Below are 26,170 nucleotides of genomic sequence, written 5' to 3'. Positions count from 1 at the left end.
ATTTTCATTAATTTAGTTGATACTTATTCATTTCTAAGCATCTTTTCCTGTCCTCTCACACTGAAAACTTCATATATATAAGCCTATTCCATAACCATGGGAAAGTTTTTTTCTACCTGGAGTAATATGTTTCCCTTTTCTTTCATATGTTCCATGTATTGACTGAGTGCTCAGATAGAAACTATCATCAAAATGCCTGCTGAATTCGGCTGTAGTGCTTAGTTAGCATTTTCTATCTTTCTAATAGTTGTCCTTATGTGGCTACTATCTCATGATAAATTGGGAGGTCATTGGGAGCAGAATGTGCTCTTTGTTTATTCATTAATTCTCCTCTCAAGTATAGAAAGAAACAAATGTTAGCTGGTTCACTGAGCTGCTGACTACTACCTAAAAGCAATTATTCACACAGAGAATGATGCAGACATTGTCCCTAAAGTTATACTGCTTTAGTCATTGCTGTCAACTGAACTCTAGTCAGCTGTTTTCTTTTCTGTAATAGCTCAATAGTTAAAAAGCAAATATTTTCTTAGGTATGATAATTTAGATCATTTATTATCTAGTCCATTATCTTCATATTTGCTACCTTCACCAACCAACTCAAAGTTAATAAGCAGCAACAGATTTAGAACTTTTATTTAAACTTTGTATCTTTAAAAGTGTCCTGAATTTAGTAGATAAATAGTAAATACTTGTGGAATTGACAAGAACACAGCTTGAAACTTCAGTCATTTTGACAGTAAAGAGATTATAATAAACAATATCTACAATGAAAGAAATCCAGGTATGAGAACTCATTGAAAAAGTATATGGATATAGACACTAAGTATAGGCAACACTTAGTAAATATGCTTAATTCAAATCTTTTTGTCTAAAATATAACATTCTAACTTTTTATTTTTAAATGGCAAAAGTCAGCAGGCCTTTCCACGTGTTTTAAGATGAGTCACATCTAAAATGCTCTATTTTAAAGTAGAGACTGACCTAGAAGTTTCTTCTCTGTTATTATGGTTGTATACCCTTGGGCAAGTCACTCCCTCTTTGGAGCCTTAGTTTCCCACCAATAAAAATATATATGTTAAATCACGGAATTGCACCAGTGGTTCTCAAATGTCAGAATTACCTGAAGGGTTTGTGAAAGATCATTGCTCTTCCCTTCCTTCCAGTTTTTGATTCAGGAGATCTTGAGTGAAGTACCAGATTTCACATTTCTTAACATGTACTTAAAATAATGTTGATGTTCCTGAATCTGTAACCACACTCTGTGAATCACCAGATTAAATTGTCTAGAAGTCTAGGAAGCTATGGCTTCATTACCATTCTAAGGCTCAAATTCAGGTATACCAGCAGATTCACTTTTAAAGCTCATGCTCTTACTTATTAGATTGGGAAAGGTAATATTTCATATGTTAAGGTTACGGAATAATACCCCTAAAAATCATATTTATCAATCAAATTAAAGATATTTTCTCTGAGTTCTATGAGATGTGGACAGACCCAAGAGTATTTTGGTTTTTAGAGGAAATCTACTTCCATTTTTTGTTTTAGTTAGAAAATTAAATCTCAACTCCAGCTAGTTTCAAAGGGAAAATAATGGTCTAGTTAGCTTTTCAAGAATGTATACAACTCTACCCACATTTCATTTCTCCCCTGTATCACTAGTTGTTCTACTTGGGGTTATTAATTTCCTGTTTCCAGATTTCACATATCCTAAAGAGTAATGACAATAGCTATTACCACTTAAAACTGGCCACATGCAGTGAACTGTGCTAACTGATTTATAAGTTTTATCTCAGTTCTCAGAATAGCTTTTTATAATTTGTCTTTAATAGCATCGTCCTTGTTTTGCATAGGGGGAATTTACCAGAATTAGCCAAGTTTACCCAAGTCAAAATCTACATCAAATGCAGTCATCTATCTGCTGAGTCTGAGCTAGTCATACTATCTTTAAGAGTAACTGAGAAGGATAGTCTAGGAACCAGAAAGTTGCATTTAGTTCTGACTCTAAAATCTATTTGGAAATGTTGGATAAGTGAATAGTAATAAGCTTTTGATCTTAGCTTTTCAATCTCTAGGGAATACTCTACAACTAGATAATGTCTAATATACCCAAGTCTAATCTAGAATTCTCCAAGCTTGGTACATTAAAACTATATTAAATAAATGTTGCTGGAGAAAAAGATAGGTAACTAATGATATGAATGTTACTTCAAACAAATCAATTTTTTTTTTTTTAAGCCAGCAGGCTAGGATTTCAACCTGATCACTTTTTAAGAGGATGCAAGGCCAGAATCAACTCCTGTGTTTCTGCTGAAATCCCTTTCTGTTTATCTGCCCTCTTCAACTTTGTCATTCTGAGTGCATATACACTGAGCACAGTGTCTTAAGTAACATTGCTGAGGTTACACCAAAGACAGGTGTTAGGGGAACTATTTCCCTGGGGCTATCATTTCCAACTCTCTCTCCTCAAAAACAGAGGGAGGGGAAAGGAGGAAACTGGTTTCTTTTCAGATTAAACACAGTGACTGCAAACACCTTCCTCTAGGCAATAAATTCTCTGCTAGTGTGTGCTGCAGTTTACCCAAACACCAAAGCAAAAAGCAAACAGCCCCTTTTGTAAGGGAGGAGCTGTCACCTGTCAACTGATGTTTGTGAATTTCTAGAGTTGAGGAAAAAAAGAGACAACCCTCCCCCTTATTTTATTAAGCAGACTGTTTGTTCAGGGTTTGAAATGCATACTTCTGTTTAAGGCAAAGTCCCTGGCTTTGCACTTTTAAACAAAGTGATGTCTTCCTATTGGCTACACTGTACAAAGGACAGAACATAAACAGTCTGCACTCATGGGACTATCTGAATGCAATCTAAACCAAGTGCATATTGAGCACAAAATAAGAACTACAAACCCATTTCCCCAAAATTAGAGGGCTTTTGTTATGTAGAATACTTTTCTTATTTGCTTTATTTTTGTTTTCAGCTCACTAATACACAAAAGTGGTTGATTGATTGCTTTAATGATATCAGCCAAGGATTAAGAGTATCAAGAAAACTAAAAGCAAGGGTCAGGAAATGCTAAACACAGTGGACAGAATTGTAGACTATGGGTGCATTAGTGGGGGGTACAGTGTGGTAACAGCATCCAGTAGGAGAGATCTACACTTCCAGTACATTAACAATGAGGTAAAGCATTGTTACTGGAAAAAAAAAAATAGTAGTAAAATACAAAGCAGAGAAGAAGGCAATGTTATGTTCATTCTCAAGTTCATGGTTAGTCATAGAAAACAAGTTATCTATACATCTTTACACCTCTCCCCGCATATTGTTCCCATCTCAATTAGGCCTGCTCACCCTCACAGATGCTTCCACTCTCCAAAATATTTTACTCATCTGTTGTTATATACTATCACTTCCCAAAACTGCAATCAAAGCTATGTTAAGAGGGGCTATTTCATCCTGAGATACAAATGACTAGAATCTCCTTTTGTCACCTCAGAGTATTTGAAATTTTATAAAACCAAAATTGGTATCATATTAAGGTACTTTTGCACAGTTGGTGGAATGTAAATTGAAACAAAATTTATAAAAAGATATTTGATAATAAATATTAAGAATGCTGGCATTCATAAATTTTACTCAAAAATTACACCTGGTACAAGAAAATATGTTGTAGGTAAATATTCTTAAAAATCTATTAGTAGAAGAACAATTGAATAAGTCATTGTAATTCTGCATGTTAATATGTAAAATAGCAATTAAAGTGGTTCTGCAGACTAGTAAAGAAAATGTTTAAATTATAACACAAAGAAAAAAGTAGATTACAAAATTGATATGTGACATGATCTTAATATGTTTTTAAAATTACTTCTAGACAATAAATGGAAAATACTAAAACATTCAAAATTATTATTAGGTAGGAATTATCTATATATACATTTGATAATTAACTTATTTCCTTTTAATTATCAAGCATTATTTTAATAATCAAAACAACTTATTAATTTGCATTTTACTAGAAAAGGTAATATTTATTAACCAATGTCACAGAATTATTATAAAAGAATAATATATTTTATTTGACTATATATTAATATGCCAGGGAGTTTGAATAAAAACAACTCAATAATGAAAAACATTACAATTCTCTGAGATCAGATACTATGTATCTATCAAATAATGTGAAAGAGGTTCATGGTTCATGGAGAGTATCAATTTCAGACATCTAAAATTTGTAAAGTCAGAATTCCAAATCCAATGTATCTGACTACAAATTTTACACTAAAATTCTAAAGTTATACATTATAAAGTCTTATATTAAATATAAGCTAGTCACCAAAGTTTATATTAAACAAACAAACAAACAAAAAAGCTTGTAATGAAATCTGCCTATGCTGAATTTAGTGGTTTTGCTAGACAACCAGAAAAAGGTGAGTCAGAAATAGGGGATTTGTTGGAAATGGGAAGCAGCAAGAGGATGTCTAAGAGGACCTGGGAGAGGTAGTTGTGGTATAAAGGTGTCTTTCAAGTTTGAAGAGCCTCAAAAGATAGGGAAAGGAAAGGAAATAGAGATAACTTCCTTGAAATTAGCCCTTGGCACTGGTGTTAGGCTTATAATTGATGATGCTGTATATCATAATTGCTTAGGAGACCAAGTCATGGATAACAATTGTTGTTTGTATGACACATCAAGATCATTTCCTTTCTACCTTTTGAGCTAGGAGGAGGCAAGCAGGGAGGGTGATTTAGGGCATGATCTTCATATAACTATTTTAAGAATGAAATCTATCAAGTAAAGACATAGTCATAGCGAAATCATTATGAGGTCTTGCAAGAGAGTCTCTAAAGGCATGTGAGGCCCCAGAGCCATGATGGAGGAGACTTAGGCTAGGACAAGGGAAAAACTCCAGCCCTGAGCTTCTGTCTTATGGAGTCAGGGTAAGACTCAGAGACAATCCCTTACCTGTCTCCTGAAGTATCACGAGACTGGGCCAGAACTTTGAGCAAACATTAACATAGTGAAATTCCAGACAAAGATCACAAAATATAGCACTGCTTGCTTAATTCATTAGATTAGATAATTAACAAATTAAATTATTTGACCTATGACTCTCTAGAGCAATGCTCTGAGGTTTAGTGGGGTCACAGAGATGATATGTTTTCTGGCCAAGTCAATATTATGGAACCTAATGACCACCCTTATCAAGGTGGTATTTACTTTCTGACAAGTCATTTTATTACAGGTAACCACTTCAAATAACTTAAGGTTGCATTTACAACAACAATCGCTCATCTAGATATTTATTGTTAGGCAGCATTATCTCTATATTCTTAAATTATAGTGGTTTCTGGTTCTAAAGCTCTTTTATCCATTTGCTCACTCCTTTGTGATCCAAACCTAGTTAATGCTCTAGTACCAGTGACTACAAGGATCAATAAAATAGACAAAAATGAATGCAACAGACTATTTCAGGAATGGACTAAGAAAGTATGCCAGGTGACTATGCATTAAAGTCAAAATAATCTGGATCATAGCTATAATAAACTTTAAATTACTAATCCTTTTGATTTTCTTATCTAACTGCTTATCTATTAGACTTCATCTTCTTAAGTAATATTTTTTTCTTTAACTTCCCTCATTCATTCACATCCTCATCTGAGAAAACCTTATATCTTTTAGCTTTGGGTAATTTCTTTTAGAATTTGTCAAGTAGTTTCAAGAGAACTGTTGTCCAATATTCAGACTTTTCTCCAAAAGTGGATTGTGTTTTATATGAACTATGTCTTCAGCTTGACTTGATTATGAGACTAGACAAACCCTCACTGCTCTAACATGCTGAAGAAATCATCTGTGGGGGCAGAGTTAAGATGATGGATACTAAGTGGCCACATCAAAGGCAGATCATTAATTATGTTAGTGGTGCCAATTCTTGGTTAAACCTTTTTCTGAGATAGATTGGAAGTTACATGATATATTTTATGCTCAAACCGTTGTGCTTGGGATTGTAATTGAATTTGTAGCACCAGCAGAACAGAAAATGCAAAGTATTTTTTTTATGTCTGCTAATGAATAACATGTTCGTGTTCTACAGAGAATGGAAATTGGCATTCAAACACCTTTCATATTCCAAAATACTTTGTGATTTTAATTTAGATTGCTAGGAGGCCTGGAATTATTAGGTTATCTATCTTCTAATTCACTGAATGTAGCACTGAACAGATGATCCCAGTTGTCAATGGATGAATGATAGACTAATAGTTCTGCTATCAATTTCTTTTCCTTCAATACAGTTGCTCAAACCAATAAACAGCAACAACATCTATTATGACACAATTCCAAACTTTTAGAAAACATTTCTAGTTGAGGTTCAAATTGGGCTACATGTGAATGAATATTTGTGTGTGTATATGCAGAAAGAGGTGGGGAGAGAGGGAAGAAAGATTGAAAGAAAGAGGGTATGGATGAAATGTTTATAAATTTTTCATCAACAATGAAGGGAACAAACAGGAAAGGAAGTAAATGTTAAGACAAAAAATTTCAGCAGCTATAGATTTGACATGGTTTATAGCCTAGCCTGTTTTAGAATACATCCACTTTCTCATTGAAAAAAATATTTTGACTAAAAAAGCATTGCATTTTTTTTTTATGATAATACAGGTAGAACTGTAACTTTGGAGAAAGTAAAGGGACAAATATACATGGAAATAAAAGGGCAAAGAAAAGGTTTATCATGCAAACAAACATTAATCAAAAGCAAGTTAAAATGATTATAGTAGTAGAAATTAAAATTAAATAGATTTCAGAACAGTGTACATAACCCAAAGTACCAGGGATAAAGAGAAATACAGAATAATACTAAGACCAATTAACTGAGAAGATTTAACAAATTTTAATATGATGCCTCTAGGATATATTTAAAAGGTGGAAGAGATAAATTCATGAAACTGAAGACTTCACCAGTCTTCTCTTAGTAACTGGTAAAACTATTAGACAGAAAATGAACAAGGAAATAGAAGTACTGGTTAATACCATAAACCATTTAACCCTAACTGATATTGATAGAACACTCTACCTAACAAAAGCATAATATATAATCTTTGTAAGTACAAACAGAACAGTTACACATTTAAACCACATCTTGATTCATTAAGTAACCCTTGTAAATTAAACGATTTAAAATCATACATGCATATTTTCCTACCAAATTAAAGCTAAACTAGGACTGGATAATGAAAAATAACAGAAAAAAGATTTAAATGCTTGGAAATTAAACAATTTGCTTCTAAATTAGGATAGAGGAAGTCTTAAAGGAAATTAGTGTATATTTTAAATTGAACAAAAAGAAAAATACTACTTAATTTTATGACAGATAAGGACATTTTTATTGAGAATCATATAAAAGTTAATGCAACATTAGTAGATATATGACCTCAACCTAGTATAAACTCTCAAATTTTAGAAACTTGAAAAAAAATTAAACCCAAAGAAACAGGATAAAGGAAATTAAATCAGAACAAAAATAGTGAGAGTTAAAACAGAAATATAATAAAAACAGTAAGACCAAAAAGCTGAGCTTTTTCTTCAAAAGATCAATACAGCTGGCATCTCTTGTAAGACTGACAAGAAAAAGGGAATACTCATAATCTACCCATGTTAAGATAAAAAGGAAGTTATCATTATAGATCCCACAGATATGAAAAGGATAAGGTAATACACTGAACAATTCTATGCATATAAATTCAAAACTTTGATAATACTAACCTATTTCTCAAATAATACAATTTATCAGAATCTTAAAATATATCATCTGCATAACTATTAAACTGAATTTAGCACTCAGAATTTCTGAAAATATACCTATATCCATATTATTATATATAAGATGTATAATTTGAAGTCTTAAGTATCTTGGGTGGTACAAGATACAGAACATTAAGCTAGATTTTGCAAATACAACATACTACCTACTTTCTTGACATACAGAGCTAAAGACCTTTATGTACACTAAGATACTGCAATAATAACTTACAAGTACAGATGGCTTTCAATACTTATGGCTCAAATCTTTAGGGAAAAACTGAATTCAGCCAAAAGTACTTCCTTCAAAGTACAAAGAGTAAATACATAAGTACAACGAATACATACAGAGGTAAGCAGTTTCCATCAATCACTGCAAGAAAAGGTTTAAGTGTTGCTGACATGACAGATATGCTTAGATAGTTTTCAAATTACAAACAAACAAACAAACAAAACAAACGAACAAAAAACATCTAAGATATAAAGTAACAGAAATAGTAATGCTAGTGTATTGGAAATAGCCACTAAATCATATATTTTTAAAAACCCACTGCCAGGCTCTCCATGGCATAGAGGGTTAAAGCACAGCACTAAGAAGCTAAAGCCACTTCAGCATGAGTTTGATCCCTGCCCTGGAAGTGACCCACATGGCACAGCAGACCTCTCCTGACCCGCCTGCTCCTGCTCCCTTCAGCAGTGTGCTTTGTGAGTCGGCCTGTTTGCTCCCCACTCTGTCTCTGGTGAATCCTCTCACTGCCCCTGTACTTCTGTCTTGTACTCCAGTTCTGTATGCATAAGTAAATCTTTAAAAAAAAACAAAAACAACACTTCCCTTCATTTTTTAATTCAATGTAACTCATTTGTAGTGACATTAAAAATTACAGTGAAGAAGGCACATGTGTTCTCTGCAATTCAATTTTTTGCTATTAAGTAGAGCAACACATGATTCATTTCACAACTAGTTGCTAAGGTTGAGGTTATGTCAAAAATCAATGAAAATGGGATGACATTCACAATTTCATAATCTCTGTCCTTAATAAACTGACATGTCATTTCAAGTCCACAGATTCTTATTTTTTGCAGAGAGAGAATACTTGGCTGAGATCCCAATTTTTTTTTTTAATATTCAAAAGGCTAGTAATTTATGTGCAGAGTTTTGAAACTATTTAGTACTAATCTAAAAACAGAAATCTGAAAATATGTTATCAAGTAATGGAAGAAAGGAGACTCACACCAGTTGTAGTTTCCTTCACAAGAAGTAGGAATCTAAAAATGTCCTAGTTCTTATTTTTCAAACCAAACCACAAATTATAATATCCCAGGAAAGCCAACCTTCTGCCACTTCTATTAATGAGGACTATCATTGTTATCTGGTTCTATCAATGTGATCATACATACACATTTATGAGAATATTATAATGATCCAATGACAAAAGAAGGTTCAGTATTATATAGAACTGTAATGTATTAGCAGTGTATCCATTCTTTGACTTAACTAAATGACAAATTAATTTGTTAAATCAAATTCATTCTCACTCTTTCAATAAAATATGATTGCATTATTTCAGTACAATTATTTCCAAGATATCTATTTTGTCTCCTCCACTGGCAAAATCCTATTGCATTTTGTTTTTTCATCTTTTACTGATTCATATCAATCCTCTATTCTTTGCAAGATTTTCTATCCTGAGTCTATTTCCTGATTTTTTTTTTCTTTTTTTTTTCTTTTTTTTTTTGTTATCCTCACTTTGATCTGTTGAACACTGGCAGGCTCAAAGGAGCTAAAGAAACAGTGATGAAACTATGCTTTATCATTTCTATACCCAATGGACTCTGTAGAGGTACTAAAAAATGTGGAAACTCTGTTACATGACAATCTGAGGGGGAAAAGTATTCTCCATGAAAATATACCTAAAATTCTTTAACAGGAGGATAATCAGGAAGAAATAGAATTCCAGTTCATCTCAAATATACCTTGGAGAAAAATTAGTACAAGATAGATTTCAGTAATATGGGTAGAATATAGACATAACTCCGACTTAAATGTCATCCTAGATAAAGTTATTTAATCTTTTTCTTTTATTTATTAGCTTTAAAAAATACTTTTTACTTCACAAAGTTATTGAAAAGATTAAATATCAAACATGTTAATCATCATCAAGTATTAAAGCTCAGTTAAATCATACTTTTAAAAATGTAATTTATATATCTAACAGGAATGTCTGAATTAAATTAAAATCAAATACTCAGTTTTAAATTTATCACTCATTCTTATTATGAATCAAAGAATCAATGTCAAATGTGCATATTAGTAATTGATACTCAGGAAAAATTTTGAACAATGGGTATTCTGCTTCAATATCATTAGTTCTTAGGCAAAAATAACTTAAAATCATAAGGTAAAATCTTAAGGTAATTCTTAGCTAAATCAAACACTTATAATGAGAGCAATTACATTTATGTATTTTGTTGGCTTTCTTCCTATCTTCATCCTTACTCTCTTCTAGCATCATGTATAAATTACATGATTACTTCTTAGACATCCCACTTGATTTTCTCCAAAGCATCCCTTAGTTTTTTAAAAGCACCAAAATACCTGAAGTTAGTTTCAAATGGTTAATCTGGGTACTTCTAAACAGAATTGGGAAGTGTGGAGGTAAAGAATACTTTTTTTTTTTTTTTTATAAAACATAACTTTCTATACTGATGAACCATAAGAAAGAGAAGAAGAAATGGAAGAGGAAGACACAACAGGAAGATCTGCTGTGAAAGTTCAAGCAGAGACTGGCTTCCTGTCTGGAAATATTCTGAAACTGTACTACCTAATACACTAGCAACTGGCAATATCTGGCAATTTGAGATTTATACTAGCTAAAGTTAAAATGAAATCCGTCAGTTGTCATATTTCAAATGTCCAAAGGATAAATGTAAGTAGTGTTACTATGTTGTGCAACAGAGAATACAGAACAAATCTATCACTGAAAGAAGTGTCTCCCACAGGGCTACTTGAAAGAGAGATTTTTTGATGGGTGAACTTCCAAGTCTCATTTTATATGACCTCAAATATTTCTGAGAGCCTAGTATGTGTTAAACATTAAAAATATGTATGACATGACAAAATATAGTCCCCGTCTCCTTTTAAGATAAATAAAAACAATAGTGTATAATAAGTAACAGGACTGTAAGTATAACTAGGTTGCTTTATAGGCACAGGTTCTAAATCAGACTGGTGGAGGACAGAGATAAGGAATGTTCAAGAAGAAGGTAAAATAACTGGTTGAAGGAGGGCTAAAAATTGGTTAGCAAAGAGAAAAAAATAGTATGTCTTCAAAGAGAAAATTCTAATAAAGCAAAGAATGAAGAAACAGCATGGCACATTAAGAATCCATAAGGTTCAGTATGTGAAAAGATAATAATAGGAACTGAAAATGAAAAGGCTGGATTATCCATTAAACTATAACGTTTGCTTACTTTAATGAGACCAGTGTCAGAATGAAAATTCCTGGAGAGAATATAAAAATAAAGACTTGCCCAGGCAGGTGTTACCCATTAATTTAACAGGTCATATTATTAAGTTAATTGGGGAATATAATAATTTCTAAGTCACTATCAAATCAGAAACTTACCTATATTTATGTTCAATTATAATACATTCCAAAGTCTTGGATGATCTACTCCTTGGATTTATCTACCAGTTTCCTTTCACTAACTCTAGTATAATTGAGAACTATATTCACAGTGAAATGAGTCAGTGGTAAACTATATATATTTTTTTCCTTATGATTTTAGTATCAATGTACTTGAAAAGTTACAACTTTATTTTTTGTTGTTTCCTCTCCTTTTTCTCTACCTTCTCCACACTAATAATTACTTTTCAACATTCCAGTGAAATAGTACTTATATCAGACAAGATAAGCAATAAATACATATATTTAATTTCTTTCACTTGTAACACTCCTTCAAATAATTTGATACTCCCTACTACCAACAGAGAAAAAGAAGGACAAGAACGTTTTTCTTTTCTATTTAAAATATTTTGAAGTAATGTTTGTTTACATTATATAGATCCATTATACAGCATTAAAATTTGACACCTATATTTCCTATATTATTCTTATCATCAAAAGTCTAGTTTTCGGACCTCTCTGGTAGCCTTCGGACTAAGTCTCAGCAAGATTACCAATAAGGTCTGAATTCTATGTCCAGCCTGGTAGGTGACCCACATGGCACAACAGACCTCTCCTGTCTCGTCTACTGCTCCCTTCAGTAGTGTATTTCAGTAGCCCCATCTCTTCTGTTCCCTATTCTGTGTCCAGTGAATCCTCCTACTCCTGCACTATGACCTACACCCCAGATTTTCTACAGACAAAAAACCCAGAAAAGTCTCATTTCCATCTTCCACATTACAATTCACCTCTTTGATCTAATTCACATCTCACCTTCCCCTCCCCCTATTCTAGTTTGTTCTTATAGTCTAATAATAATTATATTCTGTTTGGTTTGTTCTATTGTTTCTTTTTAAGTTGAATATATGAATAAAATCACATATTATTTGTCATTATCTGACTGACTTATTCAGTAATACCCTCAAGGTCTATTCATGTCACAAATGGCAAGAATTCATCTTTTTATTTTCATAGCTGAGAAGTGTTCCATAATACATAATACCCCATTCTTTTCCAGTCATCTGTGAATAGGTATTTAGGCTGTTTTGGAGGATATATCTTTTCTAATTGTTGTTTTCATACTCTTTAAATAAATACCCAGAAGTAAAATAGCTAGTTCATATGGCCTTCTTCACTTTTTGAGGAGTCTCCATACTGATTTTCATAGTGATTGCAGATAAAGAATATAAGGAATTATGTTCAACTTCCTTCCCTACATCAGTGGAAACATGCATTATGGAGTTGAAGCAGACCCACATTCCAAGCCCTAATCTCTCTGCAGATCACACTGACCCTCTTCCACTGGCCCTATATTTTCAGAGTCATCTGCCTTTGCAGATGACATGAAAAAGACAGACTTAATTTGGAGAGCATGAATCACATATTGAAAAAGAAGCCTTGACACTCACCCACATGGGGTCACTCAGGTCTGAGTCCTGCATACGGATACAGTCCATGCTAATCTCAATCTTGTTTGTTGCACCATTTTCTGATGGTTCATCCACAAAGTTCAAGTCAATAGGCTGAACTGAACATATGGGTCTACCATAAAGGAAAAGAAAATGTGTTAGGCATGGAAAAAGATTAAAACACCTCCTCTCCTCTCATCAGTTTGGTAACAAAGATCTTGTTCTGCTTCAAACTTGTCAAAGCTGAATGGTTGAACTCAGAAACTCCATATTTGAAACCTGGCTCAACCACTTACTAGAAGTATAATCTCGGGAAATTCAGATCTAAGCATTATTTGTAAAATGAATCATGGTCCATATTCTCATGCACAAATTGATAAGCAGAACACAGGATGAAATGGACATTTCAGAGATACAGAGTATTTAAACCTTTTACCTCAGGGTCCTCAGTTTCTGATATTCTTCCATCTTTCCCTTAATTTACTCACTTATCCAACAAGATCTTAATGATGGAGATAATAATCCCTTCTCTAGTAACTCATAAATGATCAACAAAAGATAGTTTCTATTTTTTCTTAGGGGATATTTGCATTGTAATAGTAAGCAAAGACTCATTAAGCCTAAGGAACACATTTTGAATAATAGGGAATCATTGGAAAAATAATTTCTATTTTGACAGGAGAGTCCTTTTGTTCCACTAAATTTTACCACCTTGGAGTAATAATAATCTTTTGGTGTTTGAAACCAAATTAATCTCTTTTCAATTTCAAACTCAGATACTGTTGATTACATTTTTTTTCAATAATGTTAACTATTTTCACCGATTTGATTCTAGAAACATGCCCTACTAAGCAATATTCTAGTCATTCAGCTACTTATAATAGTTAAAATAAAACATTTTTTGCATAGTTGATACTTACTGTTCCAGAAAATCCCATATATGCTGGAAAACTTCTGGACTGAGGAATTCACTTGTCTGTGTGCTCTGGGACATAGTGGATCGGTAATAACTTTCTTTCCAAGAGAAATGAGCTGGGGGTTCTACAAACCTTAAAAGAGTAAAAAAGAAACTATGATTATATTTTCTATATCTGTAGTACTTACTATTAAAATTATAGAATATTCAATTAAGAAAAAGTTAAGTGAATATTCAAATATAATATGGGGGAAAACTTTAGAAGTGGCAAGTTGTTTCTTCTGGCACTGTCATGGACTCCATTTTACTACCAGATGACATCATTTACCAAAGTTTTTGTTTCCTAATTAATAATGTCAAAGTCTACTCTTTCGCTGTCAATAACTATGTTCTACAGTTTTCAAAAAGAAAATAAACATTCCCTCATTAACTCTGAAGCAAGTCTGACCTATTATTAAACTCATTTTATAAATGTCTCAACTGATTACCTGCCCATTTTGCCTCCAGCAGGTAAAAAGTGAGTAAGAAAACAGAAACAACTTCAGAAAACTTAAATTTTACCTTTGGTGTAATCACCTCTCTCATAACTACAATCTTAGCATCATGCCCTGGGACAACAAACTCAACCCTCTAGACCTGCATCTTACTCATAATCACCAGTTACATACCTTAATGTGTGTGTGTGGGGGGGGAGGGTGGTTTTTAATTGGAGTGCAGAATTCTCTGCTAGGCTAAGGGACAAGCAAACATCTGAATATGTTGCAAATAATTGCTATTTCTGTTTGCTCAATTTTGTTGCTGGGCCAAAGTTTGTGTTAAAAAAAAAAAAATGTTAAACTTGATTTCTCTATCCACAAAGGAAATAATCAGTCTTCTCAGGTGATGTTGCCACCAAATCTGCATGTTATCTGCACAAATCACCTTAGAATGCCACTCATTGTGATTATCAGTAGACTAATTTTATCCTAGGATGAAATCAGCTAAGCTCTTAATCATTACTGTTAATATTCTAAAGTGTTAAATAAATAGTGTATTATGGTAGCCAGTCATCTTAAATTTGCAAATGAATGCTCTGGTATAGTTACATAATAGAAGATAATAGCATTGGATTTATTGCTGATGATTCCCAAGCTATACAGAGAATTACATTCATTTACTCAAGCCACACATGTATAGAAAATATTTTTTTTTTTTTCCCTAGGAGGCATATTGGGCACTGGGAATAAAAAGTGAATGTGAATCCTCTCACCTCCGCTGCACCTCTGGCCTGTACCCTAGTTCTGTATGAATAAAGAAATCTTTTTTTAAAAAAGATAAAAAACAGGAAAACAAACCTCTAACATAGTAACACTATAAAGTTACAAAAATGAGAACATATCATTAAAGAAATAGCTTTAATTAGTGAGGAGAAACTGAACTTACTAGATAAAGACTTGTGGCATGAATAAGTTAGTGGAAATAGCATAAAGAAAATATTAAAATGGAAAATAGCGTGGTGTATATGAGGATATGACAAACAACTTTACGATAAAACAGTGTAGAAATGTGGAGCCAAGAATGAAAGGGGCTTGAGAGGGAAGTAGAAATTTCTGAGACAGAAAATATAAAGCTTCAGGTCCTTTCTGGTGGCCAGCGGGTTAAAGCACAGCACTGGGAAACTAAAGCCACTGTCGCATGAGTTCGATTCCTACCTGCCCCGGAGGTGACCACATGGCGTGGCAGACCTCTCCTGGCCTGCCCGCTGCTCCCCTCAGCAGTGTAGTTTGTCGATATGACTGTTCTGCTCCCCACTCTGTCACTGGTGATGCCTCTCACCGCCCCTGAGCCTCTGGCCTATCCCCAGTTCTGAATGCACAAATAAATCAATCTTTTAAAAAATTATATATATAAAGCTTCAATACTTCTAGTGAGTACTAAAGGAATTTTTTTTGCAAAAGCGCTTTTTTCGAGTTTCAGTATTTGACAATAATTTAGACAAATAATTTAGGGAGTACAACTTCACACTTTCATTTGTACACATGCTTCATTCACCCTCCACTAAATCTCCAGTATTAATATTCTAGCACCTTCCCATCTCTTATCGTAACCTGTATTTTTGTTTGTTTGTTTTTACAGAGTCTAAGAATCATTTTTGTTGTGCTTTGACACATGTTTTCCTTTGGTTATTTATATTCCACAAAGTGAGTGAAACTATCCTGTAAGCAACTTTCTTATTTCAATTTAGCACAATCATCTCAAGAGCCATTCATCTAATCTGTCTCCAAAAGGCACTATTCTATATAATTAAAGTAGCTGCATAGTATTCCACTGACTGTATATTCCATAATTTCATGATCTAACCACCTGCCAATGTTCATTAGGTAGGTTCTATAACTTGTCTATTGTGAATAATGCTATGAAAATATGAATGCATTAATCATAGATCTTTTTATATTAGTGTTTTGATATTCTTAGGTGAGTTTTTAATACCAGCACTGCTGGAACATTAGGTATTTACTTTTTTAATAATAGCCACACCATTTTTCATAAAGACTGCACCATTCTTTTTTTTTTTTTAAGACTTATTTATTTATTCATACAGAACTGGGGTACAGGCCAGAGATGCGGAGGGTGAGAGGATTCACCAGAGACAGAGTGGGGTACAGAACAGGCAGATCAATGAAGTACACTGCTGAGGGGAGCAGCAGGCGGGTCAGGAGAGGTCTGCCGCGCCATGTGGATCTCCTCCGGGGCAGGCGGGAATCGAACTCAAGAGGATGTGGCTTAAGCTTCTTAGTGTTGTGCTTTAACCCGCTGCGCCATCAGGGAGGGCCAGCACCATTATTTTTAACATAGACCACTGTAACAAGAGTGAAGTAATATCTCATTGTGGTTTTGGTTCACATTTCCTTGTAATAAGTAAATGGGATATTTCCTTTTCAACATTGAGTTGCATGATTATTTTATATTTTGGAAATTAGCCACTTCTCTATATATGATATCAAATATATTCTCCTGGTCCATAAGTTGCTCTTTTGATTTTGTGATTTGATTGTATAAAGTATTTTAGTTCTAAATTGTCTCATTTGTTAATTTTCGCTTTTGTTTTCCTTGCCGTTGGAACTGCATTCCCAAGTGCATCTTTGATGGTGATACTGACGTGTGTTTTGTTTCTTTTCATTCATGTATTTTATGGTTTGAAATCTTATATCCAAGTATTCAATCAATTTTGAACATTTTGTGTGTGTGTATATGGAATATACAAGCTTCTTTTTTTTTTTTTTTTGCATGTGACTGTCCAAGTTTCCCAATATCATTCATTTGCTAAAGAGATTTTCCTCTTGTCATTGTATGACCATAGCTCCTTTATCAAAGATTAATTAGGAATTTTTTAATATGGGTTTATTGCTGAACTCCTTATTATGTTTCATCTGTTTTTGTTCCAATTCCATACTGTTTGGATTGTTATCACCGCTGTAGTATAGTTTGAAGTCAGAAGTGAAATACCTCTATTCTTTCTTCTTTTCTCTTAGGATTGCTTTGACTATTCCTGTTCTTTTGCGATTCTACACAAATTTTATAACCACCTGATTTCCTTGAGTTGAATCACTGGGATTGCATTGAATTAGTAAACTGGTTTATGTAACATGGTCACTTTAAAAACATTGTCATGAACATTTGCTATCTTTCCATTTCTTTGTGTCTTTTTGTGTTTCATTTCATAGTTTCTTATATAGTTTTCAATGTATTGGGCCTTTATCTCCTTTATTAAAGTTATTCCCAGGTATTTCATTCTTTTGGGTGCAATTGTAAATAGTATTACTTTCTTTATTATTCTTTCTTCTCATTCATTCTTTCCATTAGACAAGCAAGAATTTTTTTGTATATTAACTTTCTATCTTATCACTGTATTAATTATTTCAATAGATTTTTAGCAGTCTTTAAAATTTTCATGCACATTATTATGTCACCTCTGTATAGTGAGATTTACATTTCTTTTCCAACTTCAATTAATTTTTGAATTTTTAAAAATAAAGTTACTTTTTTCAGTTTAAAAACTTAATTTTTACTTCAACCCTTCAGGTAAAGAAACTAAAGTTCTTAGAGATTGAGTTTAACACAGATTCTATGCTTTTAAATGTAATGCTAAACTGAAGATCATGTAGTGCTTAATACTGAATCAAACGCAGATAGCCAGTCATCATTCTTTTTGGTATAATACTTTGAGATAATTGTATATTCACATATGGTTATAACAGAGAAAATCCAGACTTTTCTCAAATTAGAAAATAATAGCACAACCAGGATACTTACATTAACACAATCCACTAATCTGATTATAATTTCTCACTTTTACTTGTATGCATGTGCATATTTATTTTATTTTCATCTGTAGGTTATTACATCTAGTTCATTATTTATAAGTGACTTGAAGCTTAAAATTGACAGGATTAATCATTACTAATTAGCTTTATTATTGATTACTCTTTAATTTAATGTAATTATAAATTAATTAGCATTTAATATCTATAAATTTAGAAACTGTGTGGAAAAAGAATTTGCAACATATTAATTGATGGGCAAAGTAGTTATTTGGGAGTTTACTTAGGATAATAGGAGAATAACATAAGTGTGGAATTAGTAGTTGGAACAAATGTAATTGTTAGTAAATGGTTAAGTCAGATATTGTTTCTGTTAATAACGACGGGAGAAGGATGAGTTAAAAATTATTTCAAGTTTCTAGTTTTCTTGGACTGAGCGGTTGATGCTTCCCTGACAATTTCAGTAAACATAGTTAAAAGATTTAACTTGGAAAGAGTGGAGAGATGATGTGTTCAAATTGTGTTTCCTGAAATGCTAAGGTCCCTGGTACCTTCATCTGCTCACTAGATGTAAAGAGATTGTAGAACTTTAGAAATGTCCCCTTATTCCATGAAGTTTGTGTATCTATGTCACAACAAGTTACCCATAGGGGTCTAAACAAATGTTCATTTGAGTGAGGGAAGGGTTCTAAAAAAACACATGAAAAAAAAAAAAACAAAAAAAAACAAAAAAACAACCCACGATCTAAAAGGCATCTTTAGGATTTCTCTTCTGACCCAGTGTCAATTCCCATTCTCTGAATTATACATCAAGCATTACTGAGAGAAAGGAAGGAATGAGATTTGCTAGTGCCAAAGGGCAGAGAGTAAATCCAACCTATCTCCCAAGTCATTGCCTTTGGGTGAATCTTAGTATCAATTTTCTTGTAGAACGATCACACTGTTCAAATAATTTTGTCTAACCAGTCACCCAAGGTTATAAAGCCTACAGTCAATTTTTTTTTTCCTTTCAACATGTTTTTCCTGGATTAACTACCCCATGCACAATATAAAGAGAGAGAATAAAGAGACAGGACACTGCTCTTTATAGTAGTGACCTGCAACTCCAAGGGGTATCTATTAACAGTTTGCTTTTCTTCTCGCTTTAATGTTCTGCTTCTAAAGTCGTTATTAATGTCTGTCTTACATTTAGTTTCTTTCAATGCTCCAAAAAAGTCTCCAAGTCAGAGTTCAGAATAATCTCACTTTTATGAATGGGTTTTAAAAATAAAACAATTTAGAGAATATCTGGTTGCTTTTCTGAAAAGCCAGTTATTCTCAGTTAAAAATAAAAAAACAAACAAACAAAAACAAACTGGGGCCTCCCTGGTAGCCTAGGGGTTAAGTCTCAGTGCTATCACTGCTAAGGCCTTAGTCTGGCCCTGGAGCTGACCCACATGGCACAGTAGACCTTTCCTTTCTAGCTCATTTGTTTCCCCTCAGCAGTGCATTTCAGTAGATCTGCCTCTTTTGCTCCCTACTTTGTCTCTAGTAAATGCTTGCACCATCACCTTATCTCTGACTTACACCCCAGTTTCTTCAATACAAAAATAAATAAATAATTCTAAAAAAATATATATATTTATGCATCAAGACTAATTTTCATGAATTACCTTACTCTTAATTCCTTGTAGTAGTTTCCACACTCACTTTTTGGATATTTTAAAGCCTCCTTTAAACTTAGTAACATTAGAAATACACTTTTTACAATACAATACCCTATAATACACTTACCAAAATAAAACAACATTTAGTAGTAATGCAGGCCAAAAGCTCACTGTCAGCTCTTAATTTTCCTGAAATAAAGGCTTCTCTTGACAGAGTGCAATCATGGTGGACAAGTTATGGCACTGGGATCTCTAAGAGAGTAGACCTGGAGAAGTCTCACACACTAACCACAATTGGAAAGCTGGGTTTACACTTGAATGTAAGTTTTGAGGGTCAGGGTCAAACCTGGCAGAGTCAACTCACTATCTAATCTTGCTTACTTATTTCATAAGTAAGCTAATGATGCCCAGACCTGAAGATATTATCCTAGATCTATGATGCTTGAGTACTGGCACTTAGAAGACTAAATTTTCTAGAAGTTCCCAAGCCACTTGTTAAATACAGGCATTTTTTTTTAACTTATAAAATATTAAGATTAAATTATATTAAAAGCAAGGGTAATAAATGGTTAAGACTTATCAATTCCTATTTTCTCTGTTCCTATAATTCATTTTTTAAAATTCTGCAGTGTAATTGTTCAGATTAAAAAAAAAATCTGAATTCATTGCTGCCTTTCTCTAATGAAACATTTCACCTAAAATTTTTGGGCAAATTCTAATAGCTAGATAGATACAGACAAACTACCTATATATATAGATGTATGGAAGATTTCACGATGAATGAGACATGTTGATTTTTTTGAAAGTTTTTCATAGTTTAGTACCAGAAACAGAACATAAATGTTTGTCTCTCTAACTTTTACTTTTTATCTAATCCTTTTGTGTTCCAATTCCTATTTTCCTACTGGATTTTGACTTTCATAAAGGTAAGTAAACCAGTATAGATCATTCATTTTGATTTGTGCTCTACTTGTCTGGTGATTGACAGGAAAGAACTGCCATCAATTATAACAGGATTTCACTTTTCAGAGCCTGATTTTCCAGTTTACACATGACAATCTTTAAGCTCAGAGAGGATAAGGAAGTTGTACAAGGTCACTCATCTAGTAAATGATAGCTCAAGGATTTAAATTTAAAATTGTATGACTTCAAAGCTCATACTTTATTAAATTACTTACATTATTTCTAATTTTCATTCATCATAAAGGTAATATGAATTTTCTTCTATAAAAGAAGAAAATACCTTAGAAATTTTGTTTCATCATAATACTACTTTCTCCCCCTACGAAATGAGCAGAAAAGTGTGTAAGAAAACTAATTGTAGGGCCCTCCCTGGCAGCACAGCGGGTTAAAGCACAGCACTGAGAAGCTAAAGCCACTTCCTCATGAGTTAGATTTCCGCCTGCCCTGGAGGTGACCACATGGCGCGGCAGACCTCTCCTGACCTGCTCACTGCTCCCCTCAGCAGTATGCTTCGTCAGTCTGCCTGTTCTGTTCCCCACTCTTGTCTCTGGTGAATTCTCTCACCCTCTGCATCTCTGGTCTGTACCCCAGTTCTACATGAATAAATAAATAAATCTTAAAAAAAAAAAAGAAAACTAATTGTAATCAGTGAAAGATATTTAGAGTATGTGGCCTTTTTGAAGCTTCTTAGTAACTCCAGAAGAATCTTTCAAATGTAGTATAAGAAAAAACAGGTGTAGATACTATTGCTGCCTAACAGAATGAGAACACCCAAATGATGTGAGAATATCCACAACAATGAAATAAAAATGGCTTAAACATAGGTATTGCTTCTTTTGTCCTTCCATCACCCAACCTCCCAATTCAACAAATTAATACCTAATAATTATCAATCTCTCTGGATCATCACTAAGTCTCTGGCTGGAATAAGGAACATTCCAGAATACACGTTACATGATTCCTTTTATATTTTTAGTTCAACAGAATTCCCTTATTTTTATTTTACTATTTTCTTTATGTTCTTATAACAATTATCATTTTTAATTGCTAGACTAGTTTTTAAAGATACCAAAAATCTTCCTGATGTATTTAAATAAAATGCCAGCTTATTGCACACAACAGCAAGACCAAGACCCTTCAAAGAGTAAACTTATAGTACCTAACATGCACTAACTGATAATTTCACTTTAAGACAGTCACTCACAACATATAAATCAAATTCATTAACATCTTTCCTTTCTTAGGAATCTTTTCTTTTCAACTTCATGGTGAAAAATGACCAGCTGTTCCTTATTTCTCTACTCACTCCAAAGTAAAATATTTATGCCAACTTTACTCCTAGCAAACCCAATTTAAAGGGTAAAATGCTTTTAGCACATATTTTATGACTTAGACTGTTCTGTTTGCCACAATTTGAACAACAAAGTACCATAACCAAGAAAGTTCTATTTCATATTATTGAACCTATACACTAAATTCATATAAACGTTTTTAACATTTCTTGCTCATTCATTTCACCATATTTCATTGACCTTGCTTTTACCTTCAGAAGCCTTTTCTCTCTTGACTACAACCTTTCTGAAGACCTGGTAGCCCACATATTGCTCTGCCATCACCCTTTGCTGTGCACCCAAGTCATCAAAATTCTGCATTTTCCCCACCAACTCACCAGTTGTTTATTCTGAGGGAGTGACTTTTCTCAAATACCAAATCCTCTAAGTCTCATATTTTGTAGTCCACCTTTACCCTAACTAGTGACATTCTTTTTTTATGTTTATTTTATTTCTTTTTCTTAAATATATTTGTCATTCTTCATTTTATGCATTTTTCATCTCAGTTGTAATCCCCATGGACTTTCCACTACCAGTTCACCCATGTGCCATCACCATAGCCCTGTGTGAACTTCTCACCCCAGTTTTGATTCTATTCTTCTCTCTAACCTCATAGAATATCAATAGTGACATTCTAAAGGTATATTTTCTCAAACTATAGTCCCCTTTTTAAGCTTCATTCCTGTGAACTTTCTTCCTGCCTTTGTTTCATTTGTCAGCATTCTCTCCTAACCCATGTATGCCCAGTCTTCCCCAAACAGCATTTTAATCAGTTTCTTTCCTAACTCACAATTTGTAGTCACTCATCTTTATTTCAAGGCCAAACCTAGACAGATCTTGTCCTCCTTTGGATACATCCTCTTTTCCGAATAATTCAATCAGTGGCGTCCCATAGACTCTTTTCAGTCAAAAGTCTTTTCAAATTATGACCTCTTATATACCAGCATCTTCTCCCCAGTAAGATTCTGTACATTTGCCAATGTCCAGAACGATGCTAGTCCCCTAGAACCAGCATTTGTCCACAGACAAAATGTTCATATCCTGCCAAAATTCATATGCTAAAACTTAATCCCCAAAGTGACAGTATCTGGAGGTGGGGGACTTAGGCATTGATGAGCTCATGATGGTCACACCTTCATGGATGATAACTTGAAAACTTTAGTGAATTTGAACTATATGTGTACTTAACTGTATCCTTTTCTGCAAACTGCCCACAAAATTGGGCAAATATTAATTATTGTCTAGATTCCACTTTAGAGGTGTGAGGAAATTATGGCAATGAATAATCAAGAACTTTTACATTATTGCTTCTGGAAGACATCCAATAGATAACAACCAATAACAGAGATTCTGATGTAGCATGAGGCATTTACAAACATTTGTTCAATTAATGGGTGGATGAATGAAAAGGTTTTAGCCCTCAGAGACTGACATGGTTTTTCTGCAAATATAGGTTGTGTTGACTCTAAGGCTTATTTTTTATATATACAGTAAAATGATTTCTGTGAGAAGGGAAGTAATTCACAAATATATAAAACACAATGAATACTTAAAAACCAAGCATAAGAACCAACAGGTATACTGCAGAAGTCTCTGAAGACTTTGCTGTGATGACCCAACCGAGAAGTAGGGTTCTTGAGTCATCGAGGCATGTTTACTTGAGATACAGTAGTCTTGGTTTAAAAAAGAGCAAACTGTACCTTATCTGCAGAAATATCTAGAATGGCATAGTTCATTCCTAAGGGGTCTTAGTATATAAGTTTTGTCTTTACTAAATCATCTTGACAATTTTGGTTCCTTTCTGATCAAGATCACATTTTGTCTTGTTATACAATTTCTAATGTACTTGTTGGTTCTTGTAGATAAAAACCTCATTTGTTTCAATTTCTGGTATTTGCGATTTCATTATCTAGTGTAGTACCTAGCTACAAGTGATTGTTAAAGTAAAAGGAAACATTTGGAATATTGAACACACATTAAGAATGGAAATAGCTATATAAGAAACGTCAGTTAACATTTGATTACTTCTATGAACAAGATTCTCTGCAAAATGCCTACATGCACTGTTTTCCCAACATCCTATGATTGGACATATCCAACAATGGGACATATTGTCCCACTTTAAATATAGAAAATTGAAACTTTATAATTTAAATCAAGATTAATTGATGGATGGTAACAGGCTCTCTCTTAAGGGTTTGGCTTTAGCATCCTTTGCCTGTAATTTATGAGGTCAATGGTTGTAGATAAATTATTCAGCCCTCTAAGCCTTAATTTCCTCAAATGTGCAAGCCAAAGAAAGAGTACAGTGCCTATTCCACATGGAGAGGGAATATCTGGAATCCTTAACATAAATGGTTACTCTATTTCCCCAGCAAGGGGCAGTAAGTGTCACACTTTAAAGTTTTACAGAATCATGTGGTCTGTATTTGGACTACATAGTGTCCTGTTCTACCATCAAGAGATTCTTTTTTAGATATATCTGGACTGAGGCTCAGGAAACTGCACTTTAAAGAAACTGCACATGAGAACACATGGCTCTTAGATTCAGCTAAATTCCACTCTTTTTGAAATTTTTCTTAAAAATTGAATTCCTCCATAGAACATTTTCTCCATACATCCATCCTCAAATAGGCAAGATATCACAGTCTTACTCACTTTGATGTCTTCTTATCTGTTTAATTAAACAGTATGGTATAAAAACTACAGTTAAGGCCCTCCCTGGTGGCGCAGTGGGTTAAAGCACAGCACTGAGAAGCTAAGGCCACTTCTGCAGGAGTTTGATTCCCGCCTGCCCCGGAGGAGACTGCATGGCGTGGCGGACCTCTCCTGGCCTGCCCGCTGCTCCCCTCAGAGGTGTGCTTCCTCGATCTCCCTGTTCTGCTCCCCAATCTGTCTCTGGTGAATCCTCTCACCATCCCTGCACCTCTGGCCTATATCCCAGTTCTGTATGCATAAATAAATAAATCTTAAGAAAAAAAAAACTACAGTTAATATTAATGTTCTTATTAAGCATACTACATGCCTGGTAATACTCTAAATGCCTTACAGATATCTATTCCTTTAATCTGCCCAACCACCCAGAAGAAAGTGAGACCCTATTAATACTCATTATGTACATGAGGAAACTGAGATACAGAGAGCATAGGTAACTTCTCCAAAGGTCCAAACTTCATAAATGAGGGTAGTTAAGATGCAAACCTGGCAGGCTAGCTCTGGAGTTTCTACTGACTCTCTCAGGCATGGGAGAGTTTCTCCTCTGTGAAGTCAGGGGGTTGACTCCAACAATACCCAAGGCCCTCCAGTCCAAAGATTCTATCATTTGTTTCACAGTAGAATTTTGAGCTTGTTATCTGATAGACAAAGGACCCAGAATTGCTGACAGATACATTCCCTTTTCTAGAATGGCCCCACTGCTTTTTCTTTACCTGATAATTCAAAAACTTCCTTCTGAGTCATTGGTCCTTTGTCTTTCCTTCTGCTGAGGAAACCAAATGCAATTCAGGCTACAAATGGGACAGCTGTCTTCCCAGATTTCCTTTAAGCCCGCATGTTTTCCCTTAGTCAGCTTCCAGAGTGTTTCCACCTGTGCCTCTTTGACCCTCATTACTTTACCAAAGAGGTCCACCAGGGTTTTGCCCCACCTTCCCTAATCTGCTCCCAAACAATAGTCACTCTCCTGACCTACTTCATCATCAGCAATATCTGCCACTCTCCTGACCTACTTCATCATCAGTAATATCTGCCAAGCTGTCTTCCTTCCTGTTCCATTCTGGTGCTATTGTTCCCTCCCAGGCTTCAACTCTCAGACTTCTTAGAGATCATATTTCTCAAGTCTGGAAACATTAGAATACTTGGAATGCTTAAAATATGGATGAAGGGGCCCTGCCATAAACCAATCAAATCTGAGTTTTGAGGAGTAGACTGTGGACCAGAGTGTTACATAGAAGGATACAAGGTTACACAAGAGATTCTAAGCACAGCTTAAGGACCACCACTTTAAGTGGGGGAGAATAAGAGGATGGAAGTCACCTGGGGTGCTGACTACTACTCATTACCAAGGAGAGAAGTCTGGGCATGTGAAACAAACATGGAGAGACTTTCAGATAATTTGGAGAAACCCCTTCATGAAACAAAGTTCTAGCTGAACCTC

General features: G+C 34.0%; 1 protein-coding gene across 3 annotated transcripts in view; it reads right to left on the bottom strand.

Moving 5' to 3' along the window:
• The window catches only part of TP63 (tumor protein p63), a 190,778-nt gene that overhangs the window by 111,939 nt on the left and 52,669 nt on the right, over positions 1-26,170 (bottom strand). For all 3 annotated transcript variants that reach the window (XM_004675093.1, XM_004675092.1, XM_004675090.2), the window contains exons 2-3: positions 13,781-13,909; positions 12,861-12,993 (exon numbers count right to left, since the gene is read on the bottom strand). In XM_004675093.1, the coding sequence (XP_004675150.1) occupies positions 12,861-12,993; positions 13,781-13,909 (262 nt within the window). The remainder of the gene's footprint in view (positions 1-12,860; positions 12,994-13,780; positions 13,910-26,170) is intronic.

The sequence above is a fragment of the Condylura cristata genome, unplaced genomic scaffold, assembly GCF_000260355.1.
Source record: "Condylura cristata isolate star-nosed mole 26May11 unplaced genomic scaffold, ConCri1.0 scaffold00003, whole genome shotgun sequence".
Lineage (NCBI taxonomy): Eukaryota > Metazoa > Chordata > Mammalia > Eulipotyphla > Talpidae > Condylura > Condylura cristata.
The sequence above is the reverse complement of the archived record's forward strand: the minus strand, read 5'-3'. Positions and strand labels throughout refer to the sequence as shown.